General features: G+C 37.9%; 1 protein-coding gene across 1 annotated transcript in view; it reads right to left on the minus strand.

The window, feature by feature from the left end:
* The window catches only part of arap2 (ArfGAP with RhoGAP domain, ankyrin repeat and PH domain 2), a 156,262-nt gene that overhangs the window by 57,641 nt on the left and 79,644 nt on the right, over positions 1-18,977 (minus strand). Inside the window, exons 11-15 of the mRNA XM_067437348.1 lie at positions 16,909-17,108; positions 10,588-10,673; positions 10,334-10,516; positions 5,577-5,751; positions 1,996-2,121 (exon numbers count right to left, since the gene is read on the minus strand). Coding sequence (XP_067293449.1) covers positions 1,996-2,121; positions 5,577-5,751; positions 10,334-10,516; positions 10,588-10,673; positions 16,909-17,108 — 770 coding nt within the window. The remainder of the gene's footprint in view (positions 1-1,995; positions 2,122-5,576; positions 5,752-10,333; positions 10,517-10,587; positions 10,674-16,908; positions 17,109-18,977) is intronic.

Here is an 18,977-nt window from a genome sequence, read left to right on the forward strand (position 1 = left end):
ATGGTAATATAAGAATATCCTGTAAGTTTCAAAGCTGAAAACTTCCTTGTTAGTAAAAGAAAAGCTTTTATAGACACCAGGCCCAGAAAACGAGGCTCAAATACTACGTACGCTGCTTCTGTAGCCCCGCCCACCGACTTGCGGAGCTAAACTGATCACGTCGCAATGCAATGAACACGCCGAATGTAGGAAGATAACTGCTTGTAAACAAGACACAGGCAACACTGGATTTGCAGACATATTGAGATTGAAACACACTGCTGTGCCTTCTATATTGGCTCTGATAGGAATGGTGCAAAACTCTTATGTGAGTAAAAACATTCTGTGACAGTATATTGCATTGTTACAAATCGTATTCATTATGTGTACATGTAACATTCATTTCTTGATCTGCGTTGCTCACACTCGACTTGACCTTTGAAGAGTGCGAGTGTGTGCGTGTGTGTGTGGTTTACGCTTATATCCACCAATCAGGCAGGCCAAGTAATAAAAAAAACTATCAATCACAGGTGGATGAGAGATAAATCATGTTAAAGGTCCCGTTCTTTGCGATTCCAAAGAACGGGACCTTTAACATGTAGTGTAATTCCAAGTGTAATGTTGCTGTTAGAGCATAAATAATACCTGTAAAATTATAAAGGTCAAAGTTCAATGCCAAGCGAGATATTTTATTTAACAGAAGTTCCCTTTCAAAGCCTACAGCGAACGGCCGGTTTGGACTACAGCAGGAAGTGCAGGGATGTATGACGTCACTAGAACCGTTTGTTGACTAACCCTCCGCCCACAAGAACACGCAAAAAAGGGGGCGTGGTCTTGTTGCTCTCCCACGTGGAGAAGAGCGCACATTCAGCACTTGCATCTCCCCGTTATGGTAAGAGGCGGGACCTTTCCGGGTAAAGTGCACTAAGCTGCTGTCCAATCACAACACGGGAAGCGCTGGCCCAATCAGAACTCGTTACGTGTTTCTGAAGGGGGGACTTCATAGAACAAGGAAATCATCAGGCCGTTTTTAGGACAGAGGAAACCGCGCTGTACAGATAAGTAAATTGTGTGACATGAACTCATATTATATTGCACACTGTAAACAAAATCAAAGCTTCGAAAACACACAAAGAATAGGACCTTTAAGATTTTAAACAAGGGGATGCATTTTATATATACATCTTACACTACTGTGGTTCATATATGGGGAAAAAATGTTTTGTTTTGTCACTGTTCTACTGGCAGTTCAGGAAGTTTTCAGATTCTCACCCACTTTGCTAAAGTTTCTTTTGTGCAAAGAGTAATGAGGCATCTGTTTTTTGTTTTTTTATCATAACAGACGTTCTTTAAACTTTCAAACAGTCATCACATTTACTTTAAAGATACTTAGAACTGCATTAAACCATTTTCAACTATCAGAGTCTAATTCTAAAACACAGCTTGCTTATTTCCAGTGCTCATAAACACACATGCACACACACACACAGTGGTATCGGGGAAAACAGGCAGAAGACCAAAGCGGGCTATCACAGCTTGAAACAGATGTCCCTCGGGATACAAGATAGAGAAGAGCCGAAAAATAAAGGAGAAGAAAAACAGCAACAAGCTCCTACAGTGAAACATGTGCTCCAGATGCTTGTGTTACTCCACCAAGAGTCCAGCTTAATGTAGGGCCCTTTACTGGCCCCGTCCCTAGAGAGAACTTCTGTCTAACCACCAGCGGCCCTCTCCAGATGTTTGGAGGAGAACAAAGTGAGCACAATGGGTGCCAGAGAAACGATACGGAAACATACTTGAAAGAATAACATCTTTGGGGGGGATTTAGCATAAGAAGGATGGTGTACTCGAGTGTAGGGGGATAATACTATTGCACAAATATGGTGCAATGATTTCCAGCCATGGGTGAGGATAAACAGGAAGTGCAGATGAATATTCATATGTAATTATTTGGATGAATGAATAAATGAGGAGGTGGGCATTTGGAAGGATGAATGCAAGGACGGACGGACTCACCGGGTCTTCCTTTCCTATCCAGAGTGGCCTTGCCGGCATTCATAGAGCAGTACAGAAATCCATCCATAAAAGAAGGAACATCAGCCAGAAAACTGCTGTCAAATACTGCTTCCAGCTTAGGAAAATCTATACAGAGAGAGAAAGGAGGGGGAAAAAACAGAGATTAAAAAGAAAAAAGAAGAACAGCTGATTAGGAATAATCCTATAATGTGGTGAGGACGAGAAATGCTGTTTATATGGAGATCAGTCGCATTATATGCAAACCCAGCTCACTATTCCTGCTTCTTTCAAGTGAAATTCAAAGTTTTTAAAACTATTTACCTCAGAAGCGTCATTATAACCTGTCAGTCTTCAACCAAGGTGGCAAACAGCTTTTAACAACTACATTTAATCCATTTTAATATATTTCTTATTTTCCAAGGTTATTTGTTTATAAGCCTTGTAAAAGTTCCATCCAAACACTGAGGCTCAAGGTTGGAAGATTTGACTCTGCTCCCCTTTTCCCACTCTACCTCTTCATCTGCTCTCCCTATTTGCTTTCCCCCCCCTCCTGTTTCTGCCTTCTACCTTATCATGTTCTGATTCAATTAGCCACTATGCTCAGGTTCAATTTTCTTCAGGAAGGCCGGCAGTACCAACCAGATTTTATCACGCACTTCCAGTCGCCAACATGGAAAAAGTTCAAATAACTTTAATTGAAAAGCCTTTTAATTGAGGGATCTTTCTATCCATCTATCGCTTCCCCCTAGCTACTGATACTTCTCTGTTCGAATGAGAAGAATTAAAAGTGATAATGAGATAGGGTGGAAAAAGGTCCAAACATGCAAATTCAAAACCTGCATAAGTAATGTATTCAAATGTATGTGAATGTGTATTTTTCCATTGGACTGTAGCAGTCTGAGAGAGACAATGGAACTTGTTGCAAGTTGAATGTGTGTGCATGTGTGTAAGATGATGATTGAATTATCCGACTGAGAATCACATTTACAAGCCATTAAGTTAATGAGGCCACATCTCCGCACAGATTTAGAGGTTACACAAATGTTTTCCTGCTGTTGTTACGATGTTAGTAAGCTTAACAAAACATTGGCAGAACACTGTAAAACATTTGTGGCTGTGCTGATTGGAGGATTGCTTAATTAGGATCGTTGGCACACTTCCTGCAAAGGCCCCAAATGAGCAATGTAATGACACACACACACACACACACAATTTACAGCTAATTATAGACACTTTCAGGGGCAATGTCATCTTGAGGTAGGGATGTGTGTGTGTGTGTGTGTGTGTGTGTGTGTGTGTGTGTGTGTGTGTGTGTGTGTGTGTGTGTGTGTGTGTGTGTGTGTGTGTGTGTGTGTGTGTGTGTGTTTTGTGACATATGAGGACATAATGTGTGTAATGACATGGGTATGACACAGGTATTACGGAGATGGTGAAATATGAGGACATTGGCACAGTCCCCACTTTTCAAAATGTTTATAAATCATACAGGATTTAGTTTTTTTAGAAAGTAAAAATAATAATAATAATAATTCATTACATTTATATAGCGCTTTTTCTAGACACCCAAAGCGCTTTACATAATGCAGAATGTTTCCTGTGATGGGTAGGTTTAGGGGCAGGGGCAGTTCAAGGGGATAGAAAATACGGTTTGTACAGTATAAAAACACCATTACGCCTATAGAATGTCCCCATATGTCACAAAAACAAACATGTGTGTGTGTGTGTGTGTGTGTGTGTGTGTGTGTGTGTGTGTGTGTGTGTGTGTGTGTGTGTGTGTGTGTGTGTGTGTGTGTGTGTGTGTGTGTGTGTGTGAAAGCCCTCCAATAGCCTGTGTGAGCATCTGTTAGAATTCATTAGTCAACACAGAAAGTGTATATTTAAATGCAAAGTAGGAAACCAATACAACTTTTGCTTTAATCTACAGTGCTATTTATGATCTACACTACTGTTCAAAAGTTTGGGATCAGTAAGCTTTTAATTCATTTCAATTGACAGTAACAAATAAGGACATTTATAATGTTACAAAAATAAATGCAGTTCTTTTAAACATTCTATTAATTAAGGAATCCTGAGAAGAAGAAAACATATCAAGTTTCCACAAAAATATTTAGCAGCACAATCGTTTTCTATTCGATCACCGTTCTTTTCACACTGCACGACTATCTGGGGTAGCATTTAGTTGCTGCTGTGTGCACATTGCACGATGGATTGGCGACAGGGTGTTTCACACTGAATGACTTTAAAATAGGAAGTCTGGCCCGCAAACTAAACTTCACAACCAAACGCGCGTGACACACAAAAAGTGACAGGTAAATAAAGCGAGAGACTGAAATAGTAATTAAAAAATGATAGACCGCAAGAAATTTGCACTGTCTGTTCAAAATGTCTGTGCGCTGATTTGCAGCAAATTTCATTTTTTTAGTCAGAACACATTTCACACAGCCGGATTTAGAATTGCAGACAGGTCTAGATATTTAGCATGACAAACATCTCACAGGCGTCGGCGACTCATCAGCGATTCTCTCAGTTCGTGTCTTTGATAATTCACACTGGGTGATTGTCACTTACGTGAACTTGAATTTGTCTGCGATTTTAAAAAAAACCTGTCGGCGATTGAAAATCGGAGCTAAAACTCAGCATTACACACATCAGTTCTCTCATGCATATTTGATAACATTCACTGCTGTACAGCCTCTTTTTCATTAAAATGTCTTCGTGAAAAAACGTAGTTTACTTTGCGAGATAACATCCATACTTTGTATTTAGGTAAAAAAAAAAGTTTACTAATTTGTGTTTTATTATTCAGTGCCCTGCCATTTCAAAATATTGGGGTTGGTAAGACATTTTAATGTTTTTGAAAGAAGTATCTGATGCTCACCAATGCCGAGTGCTGGAGCTGAGCAAGGCCGCTGGAGTGATTGAAGCGCAACACACGGCTCACGAGCAACGGGACATTTATTATGATGGGACACTTCCAGTCATGAGTATGAGGTAACACAGCTCTGTTTATCATATTAGATACATTTAAGTGTGTTTAAAATGATGTTATGATGTTACGCTGTGTGTTCGCTCAGCGGCTGCTGTGACACTTGTTGCACACTGCTAAGAGTAAAGCGTTTCTACAGAATAAAAACAGAGGGTAACGCAGATATGACATAATTGACAGGCGACTCCCTCAGATGTCCCAGCTCCTTGGTTAAAATAGCAGTTTACTCACAATTTACAAATAGTTGGAAACATTTGGGATATTGTAAGAACTCAACTGAACAAAATATATAAACATTATTTTACTGCAAAAATACTACATAGTGCACCTTTAATTTCTGTGAACACAAAGCTTAATTTTCAGCATTATTACTGCAGTCTTCAGTGTCACATTCAAAATATGCTCAACATTTCTTATTATCAATGTTGACTTTATTTTTATTTGATTTTATATTATAAATGTTTTACTGTTATTTTTGGTTAATTCAAAGCGTCCTTGATAAATAAAACCACTTATTTATTTATTTTTAAATCTTACAGCCCCAAACTTTCAGACAGTAGTGTATGTCTGGAGGAACACATTTTATTTCACACACCTGAGAGCTTGTTGTGGTAGAGGAACTCCATCAGCAGCCTCTGGCCTGCTTTCTGAGCCAGTAGATATGGCGTGGAGTGCTCAGGGTCACCCGTCGCACACATCACATCCGCCCCACTGAAAACAAGAGCCATGGTCTGCAGGACATCTGAATGAACCACTGCAGCACACAGAGCCTTCACACGCACACACACACACACACACACACACAGGGGAGGGAAACAAATCACAACTTAGCATCAGTGATAGGAACAGCACCGCAGCACTTTCAGGCACACAAAGACTACACTGAAACTGACAGTAAATGATGAATTAACTAACAACATTGTCAAAAGTGCCACTCCTTTGCGGCTAAGAGAAACAAATATTTGTTGCATGCAGCTTTCCTTGGAAACCTGGTATGGAATAACATTGACACTGACAGGAAACGGGGCATCCAAAGAAAGAATACAGTCAGTCCAATTAAAAAGAGATGGAGGGGGAAAGAGTCAATAAATACAATAGTCTGTTCTCTGAGAGAGCAAGAGAGAAAGAGAAAGAGAGAGAGTTGGCAGGAGTAATTCAGTCGAACACTGCTTTCCTCTAAAACAGCCGATCGAGCCAAGCTATCGATCCCCCTCAAACAAGCTAGATCCGCTGGAGAACAAGGACAATGAGACAGTAAACCACACACATACACATATGAACTCCAATGTCGATACCTACAACTACCAAGTACAGTGGAATCCAAACATCTTAGAAAATTAGATACAATTATTTTATAACGTAAACATTTTTATTAGAAAATGGCTCTACCAAGAAATTACTTGATGATTTAGGATGAATTAAATTATATTTTACATTGTAATTCTATTTCAAATAAATGTTGTGAACTAGTGTTGTAGTCAAGTAGGCTAGAAATCTAGACGCACCCTAGCGGCAGCAAATCGAATCTGCCGCGAGTGTCGTCTAGCAACTCTCAATACACTTCTGAGCTGTAAAAGCCAAACTCTGGTCGGGCCAATCACATCACGTATAGAGTCGGTGGGTGGGGCTAAACATAATGATGGCCGAGTTGGCCTTGCGTGCTACTATTAAACACAGAAGCTGGCGAACGGTGGTCTTTCGAATCGGCTTAGACCGCGACTCTGGAAGACTTGGAGTTAAGCTTTTCTCTGAGAAAAGAACAAAGAACGGCACTTAAGTCATTCTTAAGAAGGGGAAGATGTGTTCTGAGTTTTGTCGACCAGATACGACAAAAGTTTAATCTTTCAACTAGCTCCGCTGCACCTTCGTTGCTCTGGTTGGTTGTAGCGCTATACAATTGCGTGCAGAGGGAGTTTGAAAGACAACTGTTTATCCCGCCTCTCAGATTGAGCCCTGTCTATGGTGAGTTTCCTGACCAATAATCTTGATGTAGGTCTGCCTTGTCAAGCTAGTAGTCAAGACCACCTTATCCGAGACCAAGACCAATGTGTGTTGAGACCAAGACAAGACCACGACTTTGAGGGGTTGAGACAAAGACAAGACCAAGGCAGGACCAGCACTCCTTAAATTCACATAGATCCACATTACCACCTGAGAAATGACTTATAACTTATAATAAATTTAATTTGAATACGAAACTATATAGAGCTGTAACCAATCAAATGAAACCATTAAAAAACAAAATTCATCTTTGCACTGCAGAGGTGGTACAGAATATTCATCTGAATTGGTAAAATACAAATGCATAAAATATGTATAATGTTTTTTAAAGCAATATCATGTTTGCAGTCATGCTCAGATTTGTGAAAACAGCTCTCTTGCTCTTTTGATATTGCTTAATTTTACTTTTTGCGACTATCTTGAATTTTGTGAGCATTTGTATTCATTTTCAGTGACACTTTTGACACAATCACTAATTAATTTCTGAATCAACACAATAAATAAATCAAATTAGAAATAAGTTACTGATTTCATCTGAAGCCGTTTTACATCCAATCACATTAATGATCTGGCAATTTAGTAACATTCCAGCAGTTGTGGTCTTGAAGCAAAATCCTTTTAAGGGTTTTATATCATCAATCAATGATGCGTTCGGTGACAGTGAGCTGCATTACGCGCGGGACTGAAATGGTGGCTACAAAGAAATCTCTAGCTCTCGTTTTGGTCATAGTTTGTCTTGAAAAACGGAGATATTTGACACTGCCAGAATTTTGTCTGAGGTAAACTTTGATCGCAGCCGTCATTAATCGGCTGCCGGTGAACATGTCAAACTAACGCCCAAAGACGTCAGATTTTACCCAAGGATCAGAGGAATCTTTCAGGATTTGCTAAATTTGTCTCAGACAGCCAAATCCTTGGCAAAATCGCACAGTGTGCACCCAGCTTTAGTACAAAACCAAGACAAGATCGAGTACAAATGTGGTTGAGACCAAGACAAGAACGAGACCTTCAAAAAAATGGTCTTAAGACTCAAGTCTTGTCTCAAGTACTACAACACTACTGTGAACATTCTATTAATCAAAGAACACTGAAATAAAATGTTTCATTTCCACTCAAATTAAGCAGCACAACTGCTTTCATTAGTGAAAATAATAAGAAATGTTTCTCGAGCAGCACATCAGCATTTTAGAATGATTTTTGAAGGATCATGCGACACTAGAGTAATGATGATAAATATAAAGCTTTGCCATCGGTAGTGTAAGTTATTAGCAAAACAATCTAAATGAAAATAATATGAATATCTTAGTATTTGGTTTGTCTCTGCTTTTTGGCAGCACCACTCAAGCTGCATAAACCTTACAAGTTTGTGTTAAACCTAATGATCATGTCCTCCAGAATGATCTCAGATGTATGTCCAAATAATCACATGATCAGCATCACTCATTTACTTGATGTTACAGAATTAATATAAGAATAATGCTAACAGTTTACAATAAGGTTTCATCAGCCAGCTACTTTTGTTAACATGATCTAAGAATCACCAATACTTCTACACCATTTATTAATATTAGTTAATGTTCATTTCAACACCAATACATTATATAAATCAAATGTTATATTTGTTAACATTAGTTGATGCACTGTGAATACTGACAATATTTTTTTAGTAACTAACATCAACAAAGATGAATAAATATGGTAATGAATGCATACATCATTGTTACTTAGTTCATGATAGAATATACATTAAATCATGTTAACAAATGAGACCTGATTGTAATGTGTTAGCAGATTTATTTATTTATTTCATTTTATAACTTTTATTTGTTTTACATTGTTCAAAGTGACTTAACAAATTACAACATATATCACCAGTTCTCTTTCATTCAGCATCTGGGTGACCTTAGAATGTTCTTCCAATGACATAAACCCCAAGGGTGTCCCTTAGTCCCTTACATGTTCTCTAGGTCACATTTGCTGAAGAGACTTTCTCTGGAGGTCACTGATTCTAATTGGTGTTGTGGACTATAATCTAGATTTTTAGATCTTTCTATATAGATGTATATCTATAAGAGATCACAGTTGTTGCATTTGTGCACACAAACCACCATCCATTTGTTTTCTATCATACCGGACAAACTTTTCTGTATTTTCCATCAGCTAAATTTGACCTTCCCACAAACCTTTGTGCATTTAACATATTCATTACCACATTAATTAGTATGCTTATTAAGACATTTCACTTTGGCTGGTCCCAACAATGTAGGTGATTGAGGTTGTTTGCGCATGTGTGTGTATGCGTGTGTATGCGTGTGTGTGTTTATTGTAAGCCAAACCCAACCCACACAAAGAACTTCTTTTGAATTGTTGCTATATCTCATTCACTCAAAACCACTGCCTGTCAGGATGACTACTGCTTGAAACTTCAGGCTGAACAAAAGTATCAGAAAAGAACTAAAATGAAAACTTAAAGACATATATCACATCGGGGCTTAAACAAAAACTTTTGAGTACAGGGAGGATTTTTCTGGAACATTTTGTTTGTGTCTGTCCCAGGCGTACCCTTCCATTTATAATCTAATCTCACCTCTGTATGTTCCTTCACTATATTCTTTATCTTCTTCTCACTCTCTTTGTCTCTTTCTAACACAAGCGCATTCAAATAACTTTTTCAGAAGAACCCCTGAAAACTCCCCAGTGCTGCTCTCATCTCACATGCCTAATCCACAGTTCCAATCCTCTCTCCCCTTCTGGTTTCCTCTCTTTTGCCCCCCTCTCCGGAAAACAAAAGCAGGCTTGATCTGTGTTACTGCTGACGGTGAGGAAAAACCGCATCTTTTGGCTTAGGAAAGAGTAATGCGGACAAACTCAGTAGGAACAATAAACACACACACAAATACACCATTATGATGAATTATGCACAGGAAATCCTGTTAACTCATAACACATCCATTATCATCTGTTCAATTTCTTTAACATCCTTTCGTCAAAAATGTTTGTTTTCCGGCTCTAATTTTAAAGTACTTGCATTGTAGGTGCAGTAATTGTCTGTGCTAAGCAAAAGGATTCAAAGTAGAATCTTAGCATGGTTAACATAACCCTGGCAACCTGTTCTGAAAATTGGTGAGAGCCAGTTACCATGGTAACCCTAATTTACACCTGGGCTACCAGGTGAACCTGAACAGCAACAGATATACACACACGCGCACACACACACACACACACACACACACACACACACACACACACAACCACCAACATCTCCAGGCCTAATGGGCCTTTTAATGAGGTAGAAAAAAATAACACCAAGTCAAAGGGCCAACGTTAGCGCACAGACAATCTCACACAAACCTTGTTGAGTTCTTCCTGGGTGTTTAGATCTTCCAGAACTTTCTTGTACTTCCTCTTTTTGTACTTCCTGCGAATAAAGGATGCGCGCTGCTCCGTCGACGGCTGCTTGCAAAGCTCCTCCTCAGGGGGAATATTAGCTGCCCAGAAGCTGTTGGAATTTTTATTCCCAACCTCTATAAACAGCTAAAGAGACAAAAAGAAAGTGAGCAAAGCATATTTCACAGTTAGAAATATCTGCCACTAAAGATCAGTACCTCAATGAGCTCGTTGGTCCATATGCTGCTGTCTAGCTTCATACTGCGGACCTTCGAGATGCCAGGACCAAGGAATCGATGCTGACCTGGAAACAAGACACTGATCTGAACAATTCGCATCTAAAACAGACAATGTTAAAGGGGTCATGAAATGGAAAATCAAAATCTCCTTGATATTTTCAAACACAGGAGGTTACTCTACAATAAAAACATACTTCAAAGCTAAGCTTTTTTCCCCACCCTTCTGAAATGCCCTGATTCAAAATCAGCCCATTCGTGATGCTATGATTTTGCCCCTTAACATGCATATGTAATTCAATAAGCTGTGCATGTCCTTTTATCAATCTCAAGAGAGATACTGCTGTTGATTCTGGCTATTGGAAAAAGTCTGTGATTAAACCAAAATGTTTTAGTTTGTTTGTCTCATGTTACAAAAGACACTTTTCCTTAATATGTTCAGCCAGTTTTTCTAAAGGCAGCCGCTATTTATACTGGTGAAAATAGTATATTTTCTTAGCGATATGCTATTTACACTAAGTGAAAACAGCATTGGAGTATTTACACTGTGTAAAGAGAGAAGTATTTTCTTTGCAATAAGTGTAAATTACAGTTAGATGCTATATACTTCTAATTGGTGGAAGAACTATGAATAGCATGTAAACCCCCAATCCTAACCGATAAACACTTTTATTATTAAACACAAGTTAGACACTTTATTTTCACTTCTCGGATATATTTTCTTCATTTTTACTAAATACTACAAATCCCCAAATGAACTGAATTGGCACGTCAATCGGGCACCCACAAGCGCAAGCCTTTGCCCCGCGTCCATCTATCATACAGTGCTGTTTTTGGTCACGCCGTTACACATGACGCCCTCTAAAATAAAGGTCACCTTAACTCTGGGGGGTCAGTTACAATATTTGAAACTTACATGAGCAAGTCACCTATGGTAAAAAAAAAAAAAATACAATAAAAAAATCAGATATCCCTCTCCCAAAGGCTAAACGAAAATTGGTCTTTGAAGGTTTTTTTTTGTTTTTGTTTTAAGACAGGTGGGAAGCAGAGTATGTTTGGCAGCACATGCCTGTGTGAACAACTCTTCTCTTTGATGAAGATAAATAAAAATATATTTTTTGGTTTTTTAAATCACACAGTGGCCAATATATTGTGGCCAATATTGTAATTAGAATTAGAATAATATGACAACGTGTACTAAACAGTAACAAAGCTCTCAAAACCTGCTTATTTTTTTACGTATCTGTCGGTCTGAGATGCCTACTTTATCTTTTTTTTTTTTTTTTTTTTTTGTAAGATTATATCTGTAATCCCATATTCATAATTGTGAACAAACGGTCTGCTTAAAACACAACAGCGGTTCGCGAGCCATAGGGGTCAAACTTTGTCATATCGCTTGTTTGTCGTCATACAAGCCTGTCGCAATCTTGTTGAAAACTGAAGCCAACGCACCTCGCGCCTACGGCACCAGGAAGTTAGTCCCAGTATAGCTCATAACCCGCACCCCTGTATTCTATGTATATATATATATATATATATATATATATATATATATATATATATATATATATATATATATATATATATATATATATATATATATATATATATATATATATATATATGGCATTTTTTTTTTTTTTTAATTAAATTTTTTTATTTTTTATTTATTACACACACAAAAAATGTATAATGTCTTTTCACACTTCATAGGCCTACCTACTATTAATTGTTATATTGGAAGTTATAGATATATACACCTATTTTTAAAATTTGAGCCCCTGCCCCTGAAGAACTCTTTGGCTGGAAAAACTGCAGATAGAGCCAAAAGAAATTAATGCAATAGATTTTTTTCATTTATTTAAATGTTTAATGTTGTTTTTATAGGCAATAACTTAAAGGGTTAGTTCACCCAAAAATGAATGATTCGGGTCGCCAATGTCACGTGATTTCAGCAGTTCGGTTCGCGGCAAACTGCCAAACTGCTGAAATCACGTGACATTGACACGTGACCAAAATGTATTTTCGATGCTTCAAGAGACTAATCAACCAATTGATGTCACATATGGACTACTTTTATGATGTTTTTATTAGCTTTCTGGACATGGACAGTGAAGTGGGCATTGACTGCATTATGCTCTGGGACTAAAATATAAAATATCTTAAACAGTGTTCCGATGATGAACAGAGGTCTTACAGGGGTGGAACGACATTAGGGTGAGTCATTAATGACATCAATTTAATTTTTGGGGGAACTAACCCTTTAAGCTTTGTTAGTTTCAGGTTTAATATGTGCAATAAGTTAATTTCAATATGTTTTGCAATAAACACTGAACTATTCCAGCCCTTTTATTTTTTTATTTTGGTCCACTGTGTATTTGAGTTTGACACCCCTGGTCTAGCATCTTCCTTAATTTTGTCTGACATCAGTGGGCATAGTTAGTGTAAAGTTAACAAGGCTGACTATTTGTGCTTAGTCTAAAAAGACACTCAGCTTTCTACATATCTTAAGTTTGATTTGGGTATGCATTGCATAATTTTATTCTGACTCAAACATGAGGATATAGTGTGATGAAGTTTGCCAATCACAGCAGCGGCCATGGTTTACCCACACTTCTGAAAAAGGTAATGTCCCTTGAAATTAAGTGTTTGTGACCGAGAGTGAAAATGAGAATGGAAAATTATCATTTTTAAAAAACATTTGAGCTTTTTTTGTTAAAAAAAAAAAAAAAAAACCTTTGCTAAATTAATAAGCTAATCTCTAGAAACATAATATAAAGATCTGAAAGTGTATTTAATAGCCCGTTTAATTAAACGGTTAATTACAGTATGTAAAATTAACATATACAGATACTAAAACTTATTAACTGAAATTGTTCTGCTTAACCTTAAAACCAAGTATGACTTTACACTAAATGGCATAAAGCAACGACTCGTATGATACAAATACAGACAGAGTCACACTCATTATAAATTTCATCGTATCCTTTCCAGGCACTCTTTTCTCCAGCCTGCCACAGCTATAATTGCAAATGAAAGGCGCGAAAAAGCCATTAATTGCTAATGAATCATAAGTAATTAATTGTGTTTGTTGGTCTGCGCATTTATTTCGCTGAACTCCAGGCAATGTTGTAGTTGTTGTTTATGCAAGAAACAGATGAATTAAACATGGCAGGGAGAAACACATATTTGAATATGGAGTGTGTGATTTTCCGGCATAATTAGCAGCATTTTAGAGTACCAGTTTGCCATCAAAGATCATTAGAGCCGCCTGAGAGCCAACGGGACTAAAGATGCTTTGTGTACGTGTTATTGTGTGTGTGTGTGTGCGCGAGTGTGTGTGTGTGTGTGTGTGTGTCTTGCTAAGAGTTTTATAGCGGCATCTAAGAAAACTTCCAAGACATGAAACGTTTGCTTTGACAAAATCTTATTTAAAGCATCAAAAGAGAATAAAAACCATCAGAAAGGTGGATACATTTCTCTGATACTTTATTTGAAACTATTAAAAGAAAGAAAGAGTGGAAAACGTGCATACCGAGAGTTTCTATGGTAACCGCAGTCTCACTTGAGGAATGTCTCCAATCACAGAGTTCGATTGAAAAAGCTTATTGCAATTACATGTGTAAAGAAACAGACAAACCTGAATATGTCACACAGCCAGATATGTTGATTGATATCAGAGTGTGTTAGAGGATGAGAGACAGGGTAAAAAAAGAAATATATGTGAAGTGAATGAGGGGGAAAAAAACAGGAGGGAACGTTAGGTAAGTATTATAAATGTGAAGATGGATCATGAGAAAGAGAAATCACTTTAACTGTCTCTCTCTTTCACATGCTCTCTGTCTCCGACCAAAGACGATTTGTTCTCATTTAATTGTTAGCCGTTCGTTATATTCCCAGTATTGCACCTAATTGTCGGCGGCAGAAGCGCAGCTAATTAAAGTGTCTGTGCCATAGATTCCATGAAGGCTGTGGTGCACATTTAGGGAAAGTGTCTCCCCACTCGATGGCTTATTTAGCAGCCATTTGCACATGTTCAGCCAGCATTTCCTCCTATCGTGACCTAATGCAACATTAAATGGCTGCATATCTGAAATAATGAGTTAATTTATAGTGTCGGAGGATGGTCAGAATAATTTAAGCAATTATATCAGGAAAAGGAGCTGAGGAACAGAGGAATATATGGAGTAAGATCGAGATTAAATATATTCAATGAAAGAAGCAGTTATATATAAAGTATGTACATACATATATATATATATATATATATATATAATGTATATACACAACAATCAGGCATAGCAGTATGACCACTTTCCTAATATTGTGTTGGTCCCCCCTTTGCCCCCCTTTGTCAAGGCATGGACTACACTAGACCCCTGAAGTTGTGAAGGTGTGTTATGGTACCTGGCACCAAGATGTTAGCAGCAGATCCTTAAAGCTCTCTAAGTTGCGAGGTGCGGCTTCTATGGATCTGACTTATTAATTTCCATGAAAGGGTGTACATGGTCTGCAACAACACTTAGGTAGTTGGTACATGTCAAAGTAACATCCACATGGATGGCAGGACCCAAGGTTTCTCAGCAGAACATCGCCCAAAGTATCACACTGCCTCCACCAGCTTGCCTTCTTCCCATAATGCATCCTGGTGCCATGTGTTCCCAGAGTAAGCGAAACACACACACCCGGCCATCCACGTAATGTAAAATAAAAAATTATTCATCAGACCTGTCCACCTTCTTCCATTGCTCTGTGGTCTAGTTCTGATGCTCACGTGCCTGTTGGCGCCTCCATTTTTGGTGCCCATTTTTTCCGCTTTTAGAATATCAACTCTGAGGACAAAAATGTTTACTTGCTGACTAATATATCCCACCCACTAACAGGTGATGAAGAGATAATCAGTCTTATTCACTTCATAATGTTCACAATGTCATAATGTTTTGCCTGATCGATGGGGCTGGATATGGCAATAGCTAAGTAGCTAAGAAAAGTAAATAGCTAAGAAAGTAAAAAGAGGAGCATGTTACTAATGTTAACTTGTATCAGAGCAAAGACAGAGAGAGCATGCTCTTAAATGCTGATCCCTCAGCACATATGCTTAATTTGAATTCAAACTAAAACATAAGTGCAAGTAAAAACATGACCTGTTACATGATTTATGTATAATAAGTGGTTCCTACATTATTGCAGGAAGGTGGTACAGTAATCACACGATGTTTTCAAGAAGTTTTCTTTGCGCAAACATCTGAAGCGCGTGCCCAGAAAGCTGCCTCACAGCATTAAATCAAGTTCTCCTTCATGTCTTATTGTGCTAATTCACACAAAATTCGGTCAAAATGTATCCTTGTGAAACATTGTCAGTTATGTCTTAAGTGAATGTAAACAGAAGAAAATATGTGTGTGTATGTGTGTTGGATATGTCCTCAATGATAATCTAACAACAAAAGACAGAGAAAATCACTCGCTGCTCTTGACTGTTTGAGCCCTGCTGGAGCAGCTCTAAATATTCACTGTGCTATTAAATTAAAGATATAATATGATCAAGCAGTAACATTAACAGTGAGAGGATAATTGAATTCATATTTAAAATAATTTTTAATCATATTTTTGTCATTAAATTCATTAAATTTCATATTTTCATCAAAAAAAATTTGCTTTCTCTACCCAATATTTTTTTTAAATTAAAAAAAAAAAACAATAAAAATACAGCTTTAGGTACTCTGTATCCACAACTGCAAGTCCTTGTGGAGACATTTTTTGGTCCCCATGAGGAAAACATCTTATAAATCATACAGGATTTAGTTTTTTTAGAAAGTAAAAATGCAGAATATTTCCTGTGATGAGTAGGTTTAAGGGCAGGGGCAGTGCAAGGGGATAGAAAATACTGTTTGTACAGTACAAAATCCATTACGGCTATGGAATGTCCCCATAAAACATGGAAACACTACTGTGTGTGTGTATGTTTTTGTGACATATGAGGACACAATGTGTATAATGACATGGGTATGACATAGGTATTACAAGGAGAGGGTGAAATATGAGGACAATGGCCATGTCCCATTTTTTCAAAATGCTTATAAATCATACAGAATTAGAAAGTAAAAATGCAGAATGTTTCCTATGATTGGGTAGGTTTAGGGGCAGGGGCAGTGTAGGGGGATAGAAAATACAGTTTGTACAGTATAAAAACCATTACGCCTATGGAATGTCCCCATATGTCACAAAAACAAACAAACAAACAAACAAACATGTGTGTTTGGTTGGTTCTTGATTTTTTTCTTTGAGTTCATAATTGCATCTCACCAGCACAATTCTTGCAGATGACCACACACAGGTTGATGGAGGCCCATTCCGGCTCAGGGGCCTGACAGTCAGCACACTTCCTGTTGGACTTGTTGAACCAAACCTTCTCCAGCACCTCGTAATTGCACAACGTTTCAACGATGGATTCCTGAACTGCCTCCATCCATTCCTCTCGCTCACGTTCCGACTCCAGTGTGAAACTGACACAAATGACACAAAATGCTTACATATATCAGGTTGATTAGAGATTACACATTCAGTATCACAGTACATGATTTAAGATGGGACTCAAATATGGGGAGTCTGTGTGAGTGTGTAAACAAAATACTATGATAAATATAAATACTTGCTAAATTGCATCCTAACCTAAAATCCAACAATTTGAGTCTCACTGGACGCAGGTCAAGCAGCAGACAAATAACAATACGAACAGCACTTTTTAAATGTTCATTATTGCATTATGATTGGCAGTGATGAGCCTAATTGTAAAAACCAGTAATAGCTCTGAATCTGCTTTCCATTTCCATTATGACCCCCTCTGCAGCCATTATTTTAAATGAGCACAGAGACCTTGATATGTCATTTCTGAGAAAAATTCCAATTATTTGGCCGACAACTAATACTAAATAGTCAGCCAGCCTCACATCGCTCAACGTTTAGAACGCAACTACAAACAGATCAATATCCTGCCCTGTCCACAAAAACAAAGATAAAAGATAAAGAGGAAAAATCTTTAACAGTGCGCACCAGCCAAAGAAAGAGAGCGATCGCTTTTCATTGTTTGTTGCCGTTATTGTTGTCTTTTTCTTTTTCCTTTTTTTGCCAGGGAACTGCATCAGCCATAAAAGGATCATTAAAAAACAAACACAAAAACATCTCATCGATTAGGCCTCCGCAAATGGCTGCTGTGTTGGAAAGATCAGCTTGTGTGGGGTCACAGGTGAGCAATGCCAGTACTGTACAGCTGTTATAACAGAGCTGATGGTTTATAAAGACAAAAAAAGAACAAGAGAGGAACAAAAAACAGATCAATAATGAGTGTGCTTCAGATGGATAGTATCAGAGCAGCAGGACAGTCATAATGAGAGAGTGGCTGTTAGAAAATAACACAGCAGGCAACAAACACTGAAAAAAAATGATACTAAAAAAGCTCAAAGAGGAGTAATCGACAAAGTTTCCTCTGCCTTTAATACATCTCACACTGCCCACCTATGCAAGCACACAGGCAGAAAAATGTTGGGTTTGACACTAATCTTTCTGCAAACTTCCACTGTTCAATCCATATTTTATTTTGGTTGATGCGATCACTTATACTAAGAAGTAAGAACGCTCTTATGAATTACAAAAAGCAAAAGTTTCACCTCTCCTGGAGAAATGTTACAAATTAGATTTTGGGAGGAGTTATGTAACAGAACTATAATAGTATTTAGAAAAGTTTCTGTTTACTTACTGTGGGTTCAGCTAAAACAATTCAGGTACAATGCCTGATACATTTGTGAAAACAAAAATTATGAATACTTTTTAAAAACTATGAATACATTCTATTCTATTATATTTTATATTATTGTATTTCTGTCCTTCGGATAAAACGTTAAACCAAGGTCCTGACTCTCTGCGGTAAAAAACTTAAAAAGAGTAGGGGTGTAACCCCGGCATCCTGGACAAATTTTCCCATTGACCTCTGTCCATCATGGCCTCCTAATCGTCCCCAAATACTGATTGGCTTCATCTCCTCTCCTCTCCACCAATCGGCTGGTGCGTGGTTAGCGTTTGGGCGCAATATGGCTGCCGTCACATCAAAAATATCTAAACAATAAAGTCAGCAAGAAATGAAAATTGCAATGGTCTTTTCTTACCCATTGTAATGTATATCCGAGTAAAAAAATGTTTGGTGGGACTTGATTATCTTCATCGAGAATTGATTGGATCAGTGTGGTTTGCTATAGATGCATTAGAACCCCTCCCCTTTTTCAACGACACTTGAATCCTGACTGTTTTAGACGATGGCCATGTTTTTTGATCATCGGCTGTATTAGAATTCACTGGGGATTTCTAATCCCCAAGCCTAA

The sequence above is a fragment of the Pseudorasbora parva genome, chromosome 1 (genome assembly GCF_024679245.1).
Source record: "Pseudorasbora parva isolate DD20220531a chromosome 1, ASM2467924v1, whole genome shotgun sequence".
NCBI lineage: Eukaryota > Metazoa > Chordata > Actinopteri > Cypriniformes > Gobionidae > Pseudorasbora > Pseudorasbora parva.